At 40.8% G+C, this 20,952-nt stretch overlaps 1 protein-coding gene across 3 annotated transcripts in view; it reads right to left on the minus strand.

Moving 5' to 3' along the window:
- Positions 1 to 262: 262 nt before the first annotated feature.
- Positions 263 to 20,952, minus strand: part of Cdgapr (GTPase-activating protein CdGAPr) — a 53,469-nt gene continuing 32,779 nt past the window's right edge. For all 3 annotated transcript variants that reach the window (XM_076786990.1, XM_076786991.1, XM_076786993.1), the window contains exons 3-8: positions 14,756 to 14,893; positions 13,395 to 13,799; positions 10,830 to 11,160; positions 10,192 to 10,525; positions 9,184 to 10,105; positions 263 to 8,457 (exon numbers count right to left, since the gene is read on the minus strand). In XM_076786990.1, the coding sequence (XP_076643105.1) occupies positions 5,989 to 8,457; positions 9,184 to 10,105; positions 10,192 to 10,525; positions 10,830 to 11,160; positions 13,395 to 13,799; positions 14,756 to 14,893 (4,599 nt within the window). In that variant the 3' untranslated portion in view covers positions 263 to 5,988. The remainder of the gene's footprint in view (positions 8,458 to 9,183; positions 10,106 to 10,191; positions 10,526 to 10,829; positions 11,161 to 13,394; positions 13,800 to 14,755; positions 14,894 to 20,952) is intronic.

Below are 20,952 nucleotides of genomic sequence, written 5' to 3' on the forward strand. Positions count from 1 at the left end.
ATATAGCCACAGTAATTAGTACCCCCACATTAATTGGTTTGTTCATTTTTAAGTAAAGCAATTTCGTATTTAACAATTTGTTTAATAGTAATACCCTTCTTTGTATTCCTCTTTTTCCAAACGACCTCTAGCCTAATTTTTATTAAATATTAAAGCGCCGTCAACCCAATGGACTCATTAGCTTGAGCTTTTATTCAATCAAAGTTATCCCACGCAACTGAAAAGAAACATAACGAAACAATCACGAAATAATGGAGCCACAGACTTTTTATTATCTGTTTATTGTTAAACCGTAAATACTTTCGGTGATTAAATACTTTTGGACGACATTGTACACTTCTGAGCCAGCATATACTTTTGTATTCACAGCCACGCGCATTTCAATAATACAGAAATGATTGAAGACATCGAACGAAAGGAAAAATTGCGAATTATTTTGTGACCGAGCACATTGTTACTTTTGTGAATACGTCGTCGAATTCCTCGATGTTGTTTTCAGGTCACCCGGTAGATGAAGTTCGTACGATGCAATGGGTGAAAATGTGTCGCGTGATTCTGCTACGATCATGCGATTGCTTCGGTGCGAGTAGTATGTATTAAGAATTTGAGCATTTTCAGGATTACAAACGGATGATCCCGCGAGTTCCATGCTTTTAGTCGGTCGGAGATCGAAATGTACAACGCGCTGGACACTCTATCAGACCTTTCGAGATAAATATTGTTAATTGGTTCGTTGACAGGGCTCTAGGAGATGCTATCACAGTGGTCGGTGCTCCCGTGCCCGTTTTGATTCAGTAAAAATGGAGACCGAGACCGTGATCCGAGAGAAAACAAAGTTAGAACCGTACGAGCTTCGAATCTCTCCATTTTTCTTTTCTTTTTGTCCGAGTTGTTGAATCGGATTTGGTCGTGTTCGCCGACAAATCGCATCGGTAACTATGACATTCAGTGTTAAACGGCAGCTCGCGCCACTTTCGGCCGAGTATGAACACTTCGCAGAGAGGGGGAAAAAAAAAGAACAAGGTTCAAGTCGGAGGTTCAAAACATTTAAATTAAAAATGACCAAATAACGAATAATCAATATCATGAAGAAACTAATAAAATGTGTAGGATAAAACAACAAAGATATTACGCTCGTTCTCCGTAATCTTTTCTCTACTGTTGCATCGACATGTTGCACAAAAAATGACCGATTTTAATCACTGCATTCGAAATGAACAATTTGTTTTCGAAGATACGTCAAATGCCTTAAAGACAAGGCGAAGGGTTCAGCGAGGCTCAGACGATGTTATAAAAATATTTGATTTTGTTCATCTTATGAGCACCGTTGAACCATTCAACTTTGTCCTTAAGACATTTCACATATCTTTAAAAACAACAAAGATATTTGAGATACAAACGTTAACGTGACCCACCCTGTATACAATCTGTTTACGCGCAGTTTGTTATTTCACTTTGATACATCTTCCATCCTTCCAAAAGGATGAATATGTGGTTATTTTACTTCGATGTATTAATTTTATTTATTTAGCTTACGTCTATTACAGCCAACAGTAACATGAAATTGAATCATTACGTCCCAGATTGTTAGATTATTGCAAGTCGATGAAAAATATTAGTTTAACAAGAACATAGTAGAAAATTTGAGCGTGATCCGGGTTGGTATGATGTCGAGTGTTCAAGTGAAATCGGCCATTTAATTTGCAACAAGGTAACAGAATTCGTTTGTTGTAAATGTGACCACTTCTGCACGAGCATTAGAAATCGAATGTTAAATCGCCTCCTGGCGACACTGCAAACAGCCGGTTCCGATATAGTAGTCTTGATATTATCATGCAAGGTTCACTGTCGATCGACACTCAAAAACCAGAGTACATAAATTAATATATTACATGTCGACTAAATAATAATTAGCATATACAAAAGACAACGCGATCAGACCGCCGCGGACCAGTCCCCGGCGGCAAAGAAAATTTCGTTCGACGCGTGTTACAATCGAAATGCTTACTTTAATACGGTGAATTAGAAAAGAACAAAAAAAAAAGAAAGAAAGGAGAAACAATAGGATGGAGAAAACAAAACAAAACGATTCCTTTGCAATCGTCGAGAATCATGCACGTGGAAAAACTCGTCGAACGTACCGGAGCTCTCACGGTAAACGGAAAAATAAGAAGAAAGGAATAATACAAAAATAAAAATGACAAAAAGGGAAGAAAAACTGAACACGGACAGCAACGAGTATTGTAAATTCTCGGTAGTAATCGCTATAAACGGTATAACATATTATTTTTTTTTCTTTTTTTTTAAAAAAAAAAAGATAAATTTCTAACTACGTGCGTTACATCTTAGCTGTGGTAAGCGATCGCTGTGAAACAGGAGAAAACGTGTACGCGAAACATACAAAAATCGAGGAAAGTAGGCGCAGAAATCTGACTATACATGTAGTAAGATCCGAAAATTCGAACGATCGACTCGGGATGTAAAAAAAAAAAAGATGAATCATGTTAAGAAATACGTCGGCCGTAAAAGCGTGGAATGATTTCTATCTGTCTGCGGAAACCTCTCGTAACGACGAATCAAATAAAAGCGTTTTCAATTCGCTAACAAAGTTTTCAAATTCAACTATTCCAAGTCCTTACTTTACAAAATTTACTTTCAATACTTTTGTTCAGAACGTATTCATTCGTATTCTTCGTGCATTAACTATTTATATAATTTATATTAGCAAATAAACACGAAAACTTTCGTTCGATTTTAAATCTAATTATAATGATAGATAAAGCTAATTTGTAGTACGATTGAAATGATGTCATTCGATTCTCGATAATGAAAGCTTTGTTCGAGCATATAGAAATCATTGCACACTCTTAATAATAAAAAATGTAATCGATGAACGGTACAGTGTGATCGTAAATTAGCCCTTTGGAGGGCGGATTTTGTCGGTCTTAAAAAAGTATCACTGGTAGGTTAATATCTTTCGGTAATGTAGACAAATTTGTTCTTATATATCTTCTTAATTTGGTTAAAATTAGGTGCTTCAAAAACTGGGTTTCTCTTTATGATCTTATCCAACACGTTGACTGTCAAACCAACTATCGTATAAGAGTCCCACAAAGTCGAAATACTATATTTTAACAAAACCGCAACTTATAAGGCAATATTTATCACAGCAATTATTTATTTCAAGCTCATGGGGCTTAACTAAATTTGTTTCATTTGGTATCTTTCTAGAAATATACGTTTTTAGCGTGAAACGAAGAATAGTGTTCCCTATATTTGCTTGGCGAGACAGTCAAAGTGATAAGTAAAGGTAGACTTTACCTTTTCAGATTAATGACAAAATTATGTACTTATTACATATACAATGCCGTTGAAAAGTATTTGATCAATCGTAATTTTTACAATTTAAGAACGAAGAGTGATTCAATTCAACTCTTAAACGAGAACACCTAAATATCTTCATTATTTATAACTGTAAGAACGTCTTCTTTGGACAAAGTTACACTATTTTAAAGATCACATGTAACGACAAAAAATAGTTTGCTATAAAGATTATTTTTACACAAGATGTCAAAGTCACTGATATGTTGTAAATTGAATTATAAACATATATTATTTTAATACGCTCATCCATATAATTCGTCATTTACTATAAAAGCAATATTAAGTTACTTGTACTAAACTAGCTAGAAATTTTGGATATTTTAATTTCAATAATACGAAGTCGTATTTGTAATATAATGTTTACCCGCTTACTATTACGTATTGACATTAAAACACCTCCAAAATTAGCGACATTAACTAAAACTAACAAAGCTATATATTAAAAAATGTGAATCTGTTAAAAAATCATTAATCATCTTCAAATATCTTAGAAACGTTAAGAAGAAATGTTTTTTATCGTTACAGGTAACCCTAAAAATAATGTAACGTTACACAGTAAGAGCTTTTTCTTGTGACCATAAGTGGCAGATACATAGGCGCATCTACTTACATGCTCTATTCAGTACAGAAGCTCAAATATTCATTTGTATCCTTTTTCACAAGCTAAATTAATTATTTGTTAAGCAAGTGATGAAACTCATGTTGAATAATATCGTCGAAATGGACAAAAAGTTTACTTCTACGCTCAATTCTTTTATCGGAACACTTAAAACATTAAAATTTCAACCACTGGTCCAACGTACGATCACACTGTATTTTCTTTACCGAGAGTATCGGTTCGACAAGCATCAACTAAAGTTACAAGAGAAAACAAAAGTCTGAATTTATCATTCAAGTGAACCTATCACTCGATTACAATCAATTACGAAGGCATGCGCGGTTAATATCTATTCCTTTCGAACCCTTTGCACCCGGTATACGTATATTATCGAGACCAAATTGAACGAACAGATTCGTAGAATTTTTCTATTTTATAGTCGACGGTATAACATTCTTCGAGCAAACAGTACGACGCATAGAAAAACGAGAACGCATTACAATATCATAAACTTTATATTATATATAGATTTATATATATATATATCTCTTTTTCTCATTTTCTCTTATACACAGTCACACGAACAGAGACGCGGTCACATACACGTCATTCGAAAATTTTCTTTCTTCTCCTTCTTTTTTTGTTCGTTTAAACGTTACAGAGTATTATATAGATTTGTTCGTTTTCTTTTAAACTTAACTTCGTAAATAACATTCAAAAACAAGTTCACCAAAATGGCGGCGAAAGAAAGGAAATTTCGCGTGCAAAGGGTTTTACAACGAACTCCGTCTCATGGACCCACGACTTTCTAGTACATTTCGGATCGATCGGCCCGGTCGATTAACAGAACAGCGCCGACAAACATAAAAATCTAATGAAGAACATCTTTGGGAACAATAACAGTAATGGAAAAAAATCATCCGTCATAGATTCGATAACAATAACAGAAATAATAGCCTTAATACATATTACATATATCATTCAGATTATACGTACGCATTATATCAATAAATTAAGAACATGCAAGCTATCGGACTGTTCTGTTAACAACAGCGATAAAACAAACGTTCTCTCGCAATCGATTTCAGCTTTTATCTTCTTAAATATCGTTTATAACACTCGCAGCTAATTAAACTCTGCCCAGCTTCTTATGCTTTAACCGTTTGCACTCTAATTATTCAATAGTATACGATAAATAAATGCACACGTTTCGGAGTCTTCAATTCTTAAAACGAAATTATAAATAATACTAAACGCACGTGATAACATTCTTTAAAACAAAAAAAAAAATAGAAACAAATTTAAACTGCATTAAACCTCCGAAGTGAACAATCTTCAGTCTCGCATAAATGAATTTCAACACATGAGATTACTTATGTTTTCTTTACTGTTCATGAAGATAGTAACAGTTTTCTGTGTTATTACTTTGTAATTGTGAATAAAAAGTTAATATGATAATAAAATTTGTAAATAGCACAAGATCGACCCAAGATATAAAACCCAATCCATAAAAGTAGTTTTTTGGAAAGTTAGTCTGCTTTTACAATTGTTTTTACGTCTTTGACCAATTAAAGTCAATTAATGTCGTAAAATGAAAAAGTAGGTCCCATTTACATTGAAATCCAAGAACGCGAAATCCTTTAAAAAAAATTTATAATATAACGTTTTCCTTTAGTCTGCAAGGTATGAATTATATCATTCGCTTGAACGAACCAACGCATTATCCAATCGTGATTCGTTTTCCTCTTCATTTTCCTCATATACAATATCTTTCTATTTACCAGTAAGAGTATTCACCTTTCAAAATAATAATACTGAGTTCTACAAGAAACATTGAACCGAGGTCCATCGTCGTCATTATCATCGTGACACTAAACTCCGAGTGCAAAGGATTAAATGCGTTCAGTGCAATCACCAGCTTCGCTCTATCCATCCAAATACGTAATCGTGCGATAGAGGCATTCACGCGGGAAACTCGACCGTTTCATAAATATTATTTCTTAATATCAATGAAGGGAGGGTCTAGATGTTCTCTGCTTTAACCTAGCTAAAAACGCTTGCTCCCCGTCGTCCTCCGTCTTCGACAATATCCCCCGAAAGCTTTCCGATCTGTACTTGTCCCTCAAAAACGTCCGCCTCTCCTCTTTGTACTTTTCTATCCTCTCTCTGCATTGCGGGTCGCCCAGGTCCAAGCCACTGAGATTCTTCAAGTGGGTTTTGTCAGAGTTGCAGGACATATTCGTCCCAGCCCCAACGTTAGGCGTGGAACTGTGCTGCGAGTCTTCGGACTGTTTCACCGGCAAGGAAGCTTTCTCGGTCATTTTATTAAATTTGGCTTCGTCCAATGATCGACTCAAGGACGCTCTGCTAGCCCTAGCATGGCGCGCCCTCAAGCATGGTGGCAGATGCTGAGAATTCAATGGCGACTCCTCGGACTTGCCCCTAGCTGTATCCAACTCCTGCCTCATCTTTCGCTCCCTGACGATTTCCCTACCAATTTCCGAATCGAAGCTCCTCCGATCCTTGCTACTTTCAGTTTCGTACCTTCTTCTAGGAGGAATGGTAAGGTCGCTGCCCACCATTCCACCCGATAATCTCTGCAACGCCAGTTCCTGCAATATCGCTGCGGTGTCTCGAAGGACTATGGAATCGTCGACCGGAGAGGACGCGTTCGAGAAGGTGCAGGACGAGTTCAAGGACGTCGTCTCGGACGCACCTTCCGGCGGATGGGCTATCTCGCTGGGCTCTGCAGCGTTCTCCGAAGGGATCACCTCGATGTGCTCCTGCGGCTGAGTACTCTTCAGGTTGTTACACTTCGAGTTCTCCTCGGTACGTTGATACTGTTTGTGCTGCTGACTATTTGGAGCTGGTTCCTTGCGCGAGATATACTCGAAACTTTGGCACTTTTCCGGCTTCTGGTTCGGGCAACGCGGCTTATTATTGTCGGTTAGGGGTAGATCGAGGTCCTTCTTGTTCGGCTTGCCCGAGAACGAGCGACGGTCGCTCTGGAACTGGGACTTCTGGTGCAGCTGCAACGAACGCCGGATGTCCTGCTGCTGGAAGTCCACGTTCCTCGAGCCTCCCTGCGAGTTCTCGAACGTCTCCTCCCCGAGAACCTCCTCTTTCGATGAACTTTCGTTCCTATTGAATGCCTTTGTATTGTCTAATTGCGCGTAACACGTGGAAATCTCGTGATCCATCTCGTTGGTCTTCTGATTCAAACGAACGTTCGCCATGCTGACGGTGCAAATCTTTTGATTCCCGTTCTCCTGATCGTGCATCGAAGAGAAACTGTTCCCAGAATCGACCAAACCGAAATTCCCCTGCCCGTTGAAACTTACGGACGTCGTTCGAGCAGATCCATTGTGACTCTCTAAATCTCTGTCGACCACGTCGAAGCTCATGTTACCGGACTCCTGAGGAAGAATGGGACTTTCGGTCAAGTCGCTGGCGCCGATGCAAGACGTGTCCGTGTCCACGGTCGAGCCCATGGTGAGATCCAAAGAGGTTCTAGAGATGTTCTCCGACATCGACCTCAGCTGAGGCGCGTCTGTCGCTATGGCAGCATTCACGGTGCCATCCAGGGGATCCTTGGGACTGCTCGAATCGCTGGTAGGCGTCGCGATCGAGCCGGTTCTCTCGACTATCACCCATTCGCTGGAATCGTTCGTGTTGGACGCCATTTGTTGCGTTTCCGTGTTGCTATCACAAATCACAAAACCGGAGTCCGGTAGGTCCTCGATGGTCTGCTCGTAGGACATCGGGGAATCGAGATCGGTAGCACTCGACAATGGCATCCCTTGCAATTCGTTTCTGTGCGCGTTAGAACATTCAGCCAGGTCGTCGCCGTTCTGGCAGCTAATTGATTTGTTCGACGAATTGCTCGTTCGTGCGGCCAACGTATCTCTGTTGTCGCTGCGGGACGATTTGCTTTCATCGGTCGGATACGAGGAGCTCGATCTATTCCCTGCGTCCTTGCAGGCAGACGTTGACTTGTTTGATTCTACGTTGCTAGGGTGGGACATTAGCCTATCACAAGGTGTCATCTCTTGGTCTAAGTCCGTTACTGCTAGGTTCGACTCCTTCGTAGTCTTCTGAGCCTTGGAAGACTCTTTGCCGTCGTACATGTCGACGCGTTTCTCGTACGTCATTATCCTCTCGCAGGATTTCGCGTTGCTCTGCCCCTCTAAGTTTATGGATAACCTATGACTAGGGTCGGATGATTTATCGGAAGACACGCTAGTTCTGTTCAGCTTGTTCGCGTTGCTCTGATCCTCGTCGATCTCTAACGGTAAGGTGAAGCTTCGGAAACTTATCCTAGGACTGTTGGCTGGGATGGGTGACGCGGAGTGCGGTGTGCCGTGCAACGTAGCCGGTGTCAGCGGCGTTGATGCTTCGGACAACAGCGGAAGGTACCCTGGTGTGGGCAATGGGGATGGGGTGTCCATACTGTGCACGTCTGCGGATACCATCACCTGTGAATACATAATAATATAAATATTCATACGTAATCAGTCTCATAAAGAGATCTTTAGACTTTTACATTGTATGTTGAGGGGTGCGAGAACTCGAAAATGTCGGAACGGATCGGTTCTCGAATATATCGGGATTCACCACAATTTTCGGGATTATTCTCGGGAATCCCGAAATTTTTTAAAATCGTTCCGACCAGACATGGTCGGATTCTCACACACCTCTAATTATATGAAATTGAATATGTCAATTACTGTAAGACAGTGGTTTTCAATCATAATCAACTCACGAAATCCTTTATATTGTCCCTCACCTACCATAGTAGGTCTGTGAGATCGCTTTAAATTTTCATTAATTCCCATTTCCTTCCCTGCATACCTTCCAATTAGAAAGAAAATTGCAATTTGTCAAGATCGTGAAAAAAAAATAGTAATAGTAGCTTTCTACAAGTTTGTTTTATCTCGGCCTATATTAAAAGTAACCAGATTTGTGTCAGTTACACATGTTCTAAAAATTTCGTCGAAATCGGTTAAAGGTAACATCAGTTAACTCAAGTAGTTTCCTTCAATCTTAACAGAGTTATCGTATTGCAAAGAATGTCTGAATATTAATTCGGGCCACCGTGTACATCAGCGAGACAATAAATAAATGCGTCCGAGTAGCTGATGGGTGAATTGAGAATCGTCTCCGAACACAAAGAGCTAATAATCTCCGTCTGAAGATAGTACCTGATCGGGACTTTGGCTATCAATGAAGCGCAACTCGACGTCGCATTGCAGTCTTTCCTCCAATCTCGACCTTTTCCTCTTCGAACCACCGGTATTAGCAGTGTTCTGCGCCCCTTCCGTTCTCTGTCTTCTGGGCGACGCCTCGACGGACGCGACTCCTCCGCTCTCTTCCTCGGAGAACATCCTCATCTCTCTTTCCTCGAGATCGAAATTAAGCTGTATCTCCGAGAGGTCCAGGGGCGAGGTGGGATTGGGCGCGTCGGCCAGATGATCGAAGTAAGAGTCGTGCGAGACGGAACGACTGTGTCCGCAGGGCCTGGCCGGCGGTGGGCCCAGAAGAGGTCCCAGGCTATCCTCGCCGTCCAGACTGTCCGCGCTCTTCACCGGTCTCAGTCGTCGCAAGGAGTTTAAGGAACTTGGCACCGTTTCTGTTTGAGGTGGCGTGCCAACTTGCCTCGGTTTCCCCCTGGCACCCGGACCACCCCTACCAAACAAAGCCCTCCAGTTCAACGAGGGCGAACGCTTCGAGCCGTTTCTCTTCCGCGGCAGCTCTATCACCGTGTGGTACTGCAACGACATTCCAGCTGGCCCGGCGCCCACCTCTATGTAATCCGGCTCGCCTCTCAGACTACGGTTTCGAGCCTCCTCCAGGCTCAACAATCTCGCCGGCGTCGTAATCGCCAACGATTTTGGCCGGCCGACCGGACCGTCGCCGAAAATTAACTCCGCGTAACAAACTAAGAATTCCGTAACGACCGCCTGCACGCCGACACCCTGCAACGCCGCCACACCGCCCACTTCCAGCTCCTTGCACCTCAACAGGTTCGGAGCCCAAACGATCGCGATGTTCCGAGGTGTCATGCCGGTCTCCGTGCCGCGGGCTGCGACTCGCACTAGATGCCGCATGAGATACTCTAATGTTCTGGGAACAGAAACGAAGGTATCAAAATGACAGAGAACAGTGGAATCTCGGTAACAGGAAAATGAATAATTTGTTCGCTGAAGTACCTGTAATGAGGTGGTGGTAATTTCCTAACGGTATCCCTCATCCGCCTTAACCTTTCCGCATCGGTGTTAGCCTGGACCGCGCTAACGAAAGTAGAATAAAGCTGGTATGTACAGAGTGGATTCGGTAGCTCTCTGAAGTACATTTTCAATAGGGACGCCACCGAGTGGATGTCTTGTAAAATACTTTCATCGGAATGCAATGCAGGGACACGATCCTCGTCGAACGCGTTTCGTAATCTCTGAATGTTCGATGTCACGCCGCTTAGACGGTATATGCCATCAACCAGGCCATGCTTCTCGATGAACTCGGTGCAACACGTTAGAACGGTGGGCACTGAAATCACAAGCATTCATTCGTTCATTCAAATTTCACAGTAATCTACACTCTTCGATCCTTAACAAGGCATTAACGTACAAAGATCCAAGTCCGCTTGTTATACAATACAATTTAGATAATACATACTACACAACTCGTGTCACAAAGCTTACGCACTATGCTGAAAGCGTACGAAGCCCGTGCAATGAATTTATGTACAATAAGGACTTGTGAATATAATTGGTTAGTATAATTTTACAGCAGCAATTTGAAGAAAGAATACCAGAAGGTTGCTAGCTAAGGGAAAGGGATCCCCACGTACCATCGTGACCCGAATTTAGCAGATGTTCCCCTAAGTCGCAACCGAATACGCGCTCCTTCAAGATTCCCGACTGTTTCAACCGCCTTCTAGAGGGTCTATTCAGAATGAACGATCTGAAGAAGGCGATCAGCTTCCCGTGCTTCCTGAAGACCGGCTTCACGGGCAGCTTCGACCTGACTGTCGTCGACACTGTCAAATGTCTCGGAACTTTGTCTCCTATCACTGCCACGCATTCCGCCGGGAAAAATCCGACTGCGAATCCGTGCTTCCCTCGCCACCACGTGCTTTCCCCTGGAGGAGGCATGTCTATTACGGATATCATATCTCCGACCTGAAAATCAAAAAAATTCTACATTAGACGGACATATTATACACTGTTGCTCGCTTGTGAATAGACTGCGGATTTGACGCATTCGCGACAAGAACGATTAAGTGAAATACAAGACTGTGAACACATTAGAGCAAGAATCGACATTAGGATTGAACTGTACACACGTATCCCATTTTTCTCGCGAATGCATAAGATGCGCAGTCTCGTGATGAACATGAGCATGAATCGGGAGCGCGTGATTGTAGAAATCGCGGGGGGGGGGGGGGGGAGAGAACGAAAAAGTTAGTTAAACGGCCATCATTACGTTTCTTGCCGGCTGAAAGTCAGCTGATATATCAATTTGCAAAAGGAAGAGGGACCGCATGGTTCGTTAATGGCCGTGAGTTCGGGATCTTGTATTGCGACCATTAGCCGAGGAGGCAGAGTCAGCGACGGGTAATCAAGTCGCACGAGTCGGCTCGAGCCTACGATTGCTCGATTACCCATCGCTGGTTCGACTCCCTAGGAATTATTGACTGTTTTTCAGCCGGACCGATTTAGACGGCAGAGCAAGAAACACCGGGCGCGATTGAGATACGCGGAAAGCTTATTCGCAGCTCTCTGTTTTATTGATGGAGAACACCTGAAGCACACCCGATGGCCGCACATTCATTCCGCTTCTGTTACCCACGCGTTCAACTCCGCGAGTGAAATACAGGCTACGGCGAAAGAAAACTACGAATATAGTCGGCTAGAATGCGACTGCTAACTAGGCACGAAAAGAGACCACTGAGGCGAGTACCACCGTAATTATACCGTGGACGTTTATGCGCTTCAAATCTGTCGAAATATGCAAATAACGTATGCGAAGTATGAACGCGAATAGGAATGTGGCAATATATGCAAATAAAGTGGCGAATGTGTAAGAAATGTGCATCGATAATTCGCTGTAATAATGGAAAACATAACTGTCTGGTTATTCAGATCGCAACGACACGTTTATCGACCAACGTTTACAAGCGGAAAATCTTAATTGTTGTTTGACGCGCTAATTTAAAATGAATATTAAATTTGCTTTCTTGTAACACTGTATCGGTGGTGCGAATACTTCGCTGGCTTTAGTTGTACTGGAATAGCGCTCGCATTATAGCATTATGACGTGGCTACAAATTAATCTGCGTTGCAACCGCATTTGTTGTCATTTCCTGGAGCATTAGCTGGTAACGAGTACGCGAACGCTCAGTAAATGATATAGGATGTTACGAAGTGAATAGGATAATAGTTTATAGACTATGCGACACGACTCTGTACGTTTTCTCTAAATTGTACGTGTTTACTAAAACGCGCATGCAAGAGACGTGAAATAAATAAAATATTCAAAGAATTTTACTGAATAGTAGAACTGTCGAATTAATGGAAACTAAATATTCTTCGCAATTCAACCTATACACACTTCACCTACCGTTAGTTCATGATTGAAATTGCTATTGCCGATGAAGGATCTATTAACCCTTCGAGGACGAATGTCGTCATACTGCCGACATCAGGTCCATCTATTTAATGTTCAAAGTTGCAAACAAATAATTTAATTATTGCAGTAACAATAACATTAATGTACATTTATATCTTTTCCCAGAACCACAGACTTGGATATAGAGATCAGCTCCCTGACGAATATATTTCCAATATTTAAAAAAATCCTCGCCCTCAAAGGGTTAAAAGATCCTTAGCCCTAAACTTTCAAAAATGATGAAACGATCGCCGGTTAATAATGTCTTAACACTTTACCTATTGGAAGTCTATTAACTTTTTGATGACTGAACTGTATTTAAAAGAGGTTCAACAATTTTCTTTCAAATAATAATTTCGGAAGAAGTTGTTATATTATATTAGCCCATCAGTGCGCGGGTCAAAAGTATTTTTTCGTTCATATTTCTCCCAAAGACTCGGAGCTTCTCTTAGATAATGCTATTGGTGCTATATTGCCTTAAACTACCACTAGTAAAACAATGATTCATCGAGGAATTCCAAGATAATTTGAAACAACAAAAAATCCGCAGTCTAGTTATGAATGAAATCGCTGTCACTTTCGAGCAATTTATTTAGCAATTCTTAACTGCTGATCTTTGATTCTCGAAAGACTATGTATTAGAGAATTGCTCGTACGTGAAGTGTTAATTTGTTATCTATCGTTGCAGATAAGGATGGTTTTTATGAATTTGGACAGTTTCTCTGTAGAAAGTCTCTTTTCTCACCTGGAAAGATATCTCATCTGGTGCCTGAGCCGCGTATGGCCTAACCGCATAAGCTGCGGCCACAGCGGGCGTGTTAATAGGGCATGAATCTGACTCTGGGACGAGGATTCTTCTTCCTCTATTATCTAGTTGCAACCAATTCAATACGGGGCCGCAATTTAGGCCTTCATGATTCAACTGGGAGAACCGATTCAGGTAATCCTTCAGTATATCACAGGTGTTTTTCGACCGAGTGTCTGGAAGCTTGGTCAAGGAGGAGAATTTCCTGTCGAATATACAACGGTGCAGCTGCTTGTCAAACATAACAAAATTATCGTAGGATCGTTGCAGGGTCCAGCATGCGTCCCCGGATGTAACTCTGACCGCGTAGCTGTCGGAATCATTGGTACCTTCGCTAAGTGAAACCTGCAATTAAACAATTTCCATTGTGTACTTCCCGTCGGGCCAACCGCGAATATTAAATATTATTTTAGGCTGAACTTCAGTTTCTCGGACCAAAAATTTTTACCTTTCTTTAAATATAATCCTGTAGGTCTTGACGAGACAATGCTAAAAATCGAAGTTTCAATGCGAGGAATTCGCTGGTTCAAAAGTTATGCGTATCTAAAGATGAGCGATTTCAATGAGCGGAGCAAGCACGCGGTGATGTCTATAATGTATAGTGCCTATTCGATTTTGAAGTATTTTCTAATTACTATGAAAACGGCGAACTCAGTGTTTAACTTTTCGAGTCACAAACTCTTAAAATCGCTCATCTTTAAACATAACTTTTGAACCAGAGAATTTCTCGCATTGAAACTTCGATTTCTGGCATTTTCTCGTCAAGATCTACAGGATTGTATATTAAAAAGTTAAAAAATGTTGGTCCCAGAAGGTGAAGTTTAACCTTGTTTTACATTATCGACCGTAAGCACTTAAACTTATTATAAAATCATGTGTTCTGAGCACATTAACAATTAGAAGAGAGTAGCTGAGATTGAACCAGAACCTAGGTTGGACCATCGCGTATTCTGAAATTATAGTGATGCTAATTAACTATGATTTATGCATTAGGTCCAACCTAGGCGGTCCAAATTCGGCTACTCTCTCTCTTGTAGTGTTATAAGTCATGGTACAAGGACATGTTAATAAAAAAGTTCTTAGTGAAAATTGAAGATTTTTTTTCATGAACTGGTCCTGATATTAGGTTATATCGTCTCAAGTGATCGTTAAAAACATGCGAATAATTAAAGAAGTCGTACACGGTTGAAATGAACCTGTAGAGAGCATAAAACTTTCGAGGTTCCGGCGGTGAAACGCGAGCTGTTTAGGAAGTGGATTCAAGACTTAATGACGACACGGAATAATGATGTGTAACTGACCTCCAAGGAACTGAGCTCGACGTGCTCGTAATGAAAGTGAGCACACTCGTCCAATTTCGGGAACCGTGCAATGCTGCCCATGTTGCTGCCTGAGCTGACTGGCGTGCTGAAGTCGTCTGTCCGATTACATCCTAATCCCTGTATCAAACGGAAATATTGATCTTCATCAGTGCACGTTATCCCATCAAACATTGAATCCGGTAATTAAACCGATCGTTACAGAATTAATCGTTCGAATCGATTTTACGAAAGCGCATTCAAAGGAAATCGTTTCCCTTACTGGAAACTCGTACAACGAAACAGTAAAATAAAAGCACGGGCAATCCGCGAATAAGATTATCGATGGTCCATTTCTAAACTGCGGATTTGATGCGTTTATCTAGTCTCATTTCAGATCTCGAAGCTTCTACTTTTACCAGCCATGAGACGAACATATAATTCAACTATGTCTTTAACAAAAATCCTCGTCTGCGAAGGATTAACAATTCTAAAAAGCGTTTGCATTCGATGAGCAGATTTTGTACAGTTATCGCGCGTAAATATTCCACTCATTCTCAGAACCAATTAACTGTTTTACTCGAGAGTTGCCTGTATTATCAAACGGTAAAAGTATCCAGTTGATTATAATATTTATCTTCTTTTATTGGTACTAAAGATTAACTGTACTATAAGGGCGTATTACTATCTCGGATTACAGAAAAGTTTCTTCTGATAATTGAATGTTAATTTCGGTCCAATTCGCAAGATATTACTGGAACAATTATTATCCGATTACTAACTACGCTTCCGCACAGAAAGAAAGATGAAAAATGCGAGTCATAAAGAGAGAAAAACAGAGCATTTAAGATTACTATTGTATCCTTGCACTGATCCCAGAATTACTGGAGCACTTGTTATCTCGATGCCAATCTTAATATAAGCAAAAGCAGAACAGAAGTATCAGCAGTGATGAACTTTCGATGCATATTCATGGATCTATATCGCGATCACAATCGACTTAGGCGAGCAAAGTTACCTTCTCACCTACGTGAACCGAGAGATAAGATTTAGATATTAGATCGACGCATTTGAAAATCAAACTATTCCCCCGATTTCTCATTCAGCACAAAACCGTGTCACTGCGGGATAAACGCGTGAATTTATTCCGACTTTATCGCGCACTGGTTTTTAATAAAACGGTCCATCCCTGATCTGTGAACGTGTTTACGACTCGCATAAAGAAAGTAGCCCGGAATAAAATTCCATCAAAACGTTTTCCGTACCATTACACGTTGATTTATCGCCGGACGAAATGTTTACACATACGAGATCAAGCCTCGTATTTTTAAACCGCTCTATTTTACACAGGATACCGCGCAGTATACAGTCCGGCGCCAAATTGATTTCGTTTCTAAAATATCTACAAAACCTCCGAGATCGGTCGCGAGTAGACAGCGGATTAAGAAAGGTGAAGGAAATTGAAAAAAAAAAAAAGAACTGTGCATCAGTTGGAATAATTGAGAGATTGGAATGGAAAACAGTATCGGACGCGTTGTATATTTTTCGTTGCCGCAGTTTATTTTATTCGAGCTCTGTTGGTCGTTCGGTCGGTATCGATAATATTTCCTTTATTTAAAACACAACCGAAAGCAAACAATGAAACCGAATCTACCGTGTGTTTGCTTTCAAGCGTCGAAGCAAAATTCAGCAGCAGCGAGAGACGAGAGTGGTGCTCGCGAGTACTCGACAGAAAATTTGAGCCGCATCGATGACCCGAATGTAGCGCGGCATCCTCGTTAGTTAAGCCCTCCATACGCGATCGCGATGATTCATCTGAACCGTCTTCGTTCAATTGCCTTCACAGACTGCGACCATTTTCTGCCAGCTTCGGCCGCGACGCAGCGAAACTCGTTTAAAGCGTTCCTTACTTACATAATAATCGCGCTCGGTTTCGCGGTTCTCATTTCCCTTTAACGCTGCCACCCCTGGCAATAATTATTCGATCATACAAATCTATCATCGTGACTGCTCGACCGCGGATTTTACGCATTTATGACAAAACGGCTTTAATTTCGGATAGAAGCGAGATTAAAAGAATCGAAGAGTGTACATCACTTTGAACCGACTGAAATTATCGAGGAAAGAAAGAAATTCCTGTTTGTTGCAACAAATGCGGGCAATTTTTATTTCGCAGGAAAATCCGCAGTCTAGTAATTATCCATATTTTGAACGTGGAAATGTCTCCATTAACGGTAAGGCAAACGATAAAACTCGTCGTATATCATGAAAATATTCTTATATGCAAACGAATATGTTTGTTTTTCCGTAATGCATAGAATGAGCATATTAGACACTGATTTAAAGAACGGTTTAATCATCCCCACGAATTCAGAAAATTTTCTTAGAATGTTCTTACAATGTTCATATAGAGCTTATTATTTTATATTTGATAAGAAGGCAAAATGATCCGTCGTTTTGTTAATGTTTTTCTAAAATGTCATTGATTCTCACGTTCGTCTGATACGTATACAGTACTGTTTTTGGCATTTAACACTAGAACTACCGCACCAGTCAAAATGACAATTACTGAAATTGTAAAAATGTTTTCAGCGGAAATTTTTGAACGAACTTCTTCATTGAAGCAGATATTACAATAAAAGTTGTGTGAAGTCTGAATGGACACAGTCTTGTCGCTGTTACAAAGCAATATACATCACTCGCATTTATCGCTCGGTAGTATTTTCTAATTTTTTCTCCCACGATTACTGAAATTATAAAAATGTATTCCTCAGACGTTTCTGAAATCTTCGTTAAAGCGCTGTAACAATTTGCAATTTTTGTTTTCCAAAAAAGATTGAAAAGAATCTGTATTCGTTACAGTGGTCGCAGGTTTGCAAAATGTCGGACGACCGGGAACTGTTTTTAAACGTTCGGCTTTTCGCATCGGGCTGGTCGGAGGAATGATTGACGCCGGTATTTGGGGCAGCCTGTACAGAAAATTCGCGGCGAATCGGCAACGCGAACGTCTAGCAGCGCTCGCATAAGTAGCGAGCTTACTCATTGACCTTGTCTGCTGTGGCAGAGCCCGGGCATCGTCGTCTTCAAGCTGAAAAAGCATACAGAATCGCGCCTTTCAAAATTTCTCTCGACGAACGCTCTCCGGCGCGCCTTTCAATCTTTCAGCCCCGAAATGTTTGGCCGACTGATTCGTGGCCTGAAACAGAACTAACGGGTTCACCATTCCGTGAATAATACGCCGGTTTTTTGCAATTTTCTCGCAAGTTGCACCGCCCGGCCGCAATCGGGTCAGTCGAGTGTCCTTTTTTCCCCTCTGTTTCCGATTCGCGACTATTTAGTTGCCCCGTTATTTGATTTCAACGTTTCCTACGGCGCCGTATCGAATAAACGATAACCGTTTATCGTTGCGCGGGAATTAATCGAGGAGCGTTACGTTTAATGCTACGAATAATGAACCGGCTAAAGGGACCGGTAACGTGAGCGACTAAACCAGTTGCTAAATGAGTTTGTAACTCCCCAAGCAAACGAACGCGAGTTTCTAACCTGAATGCAGGTTCTCTGCAGCTTTATAGAATAAACGATTCGTAAATTGTGGATTGAAGTAACCATTCTGCCAATACTTAATCAACTGTCTCAGCCATCCTCGATCGAATGAAACCAATAACCAAGCCGTTGCTGAGCTGATTGATAAATGCATAACAGTTTCAGAAATATTTTAGTACGCCACGAACCAGTTTGTAGACACGTTTCCTTTAATATTATAAACAATTTCTATTTTCATCGTTTCTCCATACATACGCATAGCAGATTTCTGTTAAAATTGTTTCATATTTGATCGAACGTATTGGAAACTGTTACAGCTAGAAAAATAAATGGATAAATTATATATTTTTTAATGGGAATTCCAGACGTTCACACAAATCTTAGTGTTAATATATTCGCGCCTGAACATACGAGATGATTAAAAAGACAGAAAATTTAGTAAATTGAATGACGATTTTTATACTCCGGGTCAAAACAGACCCGGACTGTTAACAACCGTTAATAGGACCGTACTTTCGAAGCTATAAATCCAGCAATTTTACAAATTTCCAAATCAAACTTTGGCAGAGTATACCGGTTCGTGCTAACAGAATGTACCATTTGTGAGAAATGATTTTCCAAGGATTTTGTTCGTTTCGGCGTAGTCCCTCGAGACCCTGGAACGTTGGCGAAGAATTCGGAGGATAGTCCGGCCGACATTTAATTCATTGGACATCGTTGAAACGTGCAACAATGACTCCATTAAGAAGATGAACGCGTCACTTGTCGGCGATGAATCAGATATACGGGTTTCGTCGGGAAAAAAAAATCGGAAGTCAAGCCCGGTCTTTCAGCCACGTACAAGGGACTTCCTCTTTAACCGTCGGCAGAAGTGCTGGAGTAGGCTTTCAATTATAAGAGCACTATCAATTATCTCGTTTGTCCAACAAGCTTAAGTCTCACTGCCACGAATGCCCCCGACCTATGAATGCGCCGGCGAATAAAACAGGAAAGCCGCTGGCGCATTTACTACTTTCTCGGTGATCCGTGAACTCCAACTGGGCACGTGCGGAATCATCGAAAAATGATTCACCGTTCGTCGAAAATTTTCGATCTCCCTGCTCCGCCGTTTTCAACACGTTCACTGCTGAACATCGATCCCAAAGGGTCCCGCAAAAGTAAAGTAATTGTTTAATTAATGAAACCGAGACTTGGAGGTTAAGGTTTATCATAATGATTTACACAGTATTAACCGTTTTACATCCAAGAATTTCAATGAATTTCGATTTGCACCAATGTATCACGATAAAAATGAATTTCTAAACTGAATTCTTTTCTGGTCGAAGAATAGTGTCGTCCATATGTAATTGCAAAATAATAAGTGAAAAATATTAGCAGTAAACATTATTTTGATCACCGGTCAAAATAACCGATTTAATATAAATTATTTTAAGACAAATTCCCAAGACTTCTCATAGCGTTGCAATTTTTATGGACACGTTGCGTGAAGAGGTTCAGCTTTAAAAACGTGACTATTAAAATGTAATAAATGAAGAATTCGCCTGAGAAAGTCCTACGTAGCGAAAAAATATGAAAGACAAGAGTACGTATTTCAAAGCAATGCTTCCAATTACCGAAGCTACGTTGGAAAATTAAGAGCCATACAAACTTGTGCAATTAACGTGAAAGTTACTTCGACTTCTGCCTGGTGAAAAACTATGAAAACTGAGAGATTAATATTGCGGTCGTTACGAAATTTTAGTTTTCCATACTTCTGTATTTCCATCGGAAGGAATTCCATCCCACGAACGGTTAAGAATCGGCATGGTAATGATTTCCCTCATTACAATATCGACGATGAATAGCCGACGACATTGACGAATAGCAGAAGGTTGGAGCACGAGGAAATATGGGGTCACTGAATTCTTCGAGCACGTGGAATAGCTTTCGACACTCCATATAAATCGGTTGCCTCGAAATGTCGACACTTCGTATGCATTAGATGCAGCAAGTAGAAAAAAAAAAGATCCGTTACGGAATAATCAGTTGACTGCGGATCTCTATGCAAGATGAAAATCTTCTACCTGGATTGCAACAAACCGAAGTGAAGTGGAAGGTAATTTATCTTTTAATATGTTTAACACATAATTAAAAGTACACTTGAAGGTCCATTTAAGAGTCATTTAAGAGTCATTTAAGAGTCATTCGTGACCCGTGAGCGCGGGAGAAGGGGAAATTAGAGTGGGAGAGCAAGTCTTGATCTGGCGACACTGCGCACATTCTCAACAAAGTCAAGTCGCGTAGGTACCCTCATCCGAAATACGACGAAAGCCGGTCCCGAGGCATCGTCTTATATCGGAATAAAACCGTATTAGTGAAATATCGATGTGAGTTAAGAATAACAAAAGATTTCAATGAGAAAAGTTTCCAAAGATGTGAAGAGATGTGAAGGTCACCTTTGTTTTTTTAAATAGAATGCTATATTTTGGTAGCTGTTTTCTGATAGCGGCTATTGAGACGAACCAAACGAGGTGCAACATTAAGGTGTTTGAAGATCAGTGAAGGTCATTTGACAAAGAAATTCATCAGGTTTTTATCTCTCGTGACGGCTACTAATCTTACCATTCTTATATTTAAGTCATGCGATATTGTCCAGAAGTGTTTATTTGTCATTGCCA

This window comes from Halictus rubicundus, chromosome 4 (genome assembly GCF_050948215.1).
Source record: "Halictus rubicundus isolate RS-2024b chromosome 4, iyHalRubi1_principal, whole genome shotgun sequence".
Lineage (NCBI taxonomy): Eukaryota > Metazoa > Arthropoda > Insecta > Hymenoptera > Halictidae > Halictus > Halictus rubicundus.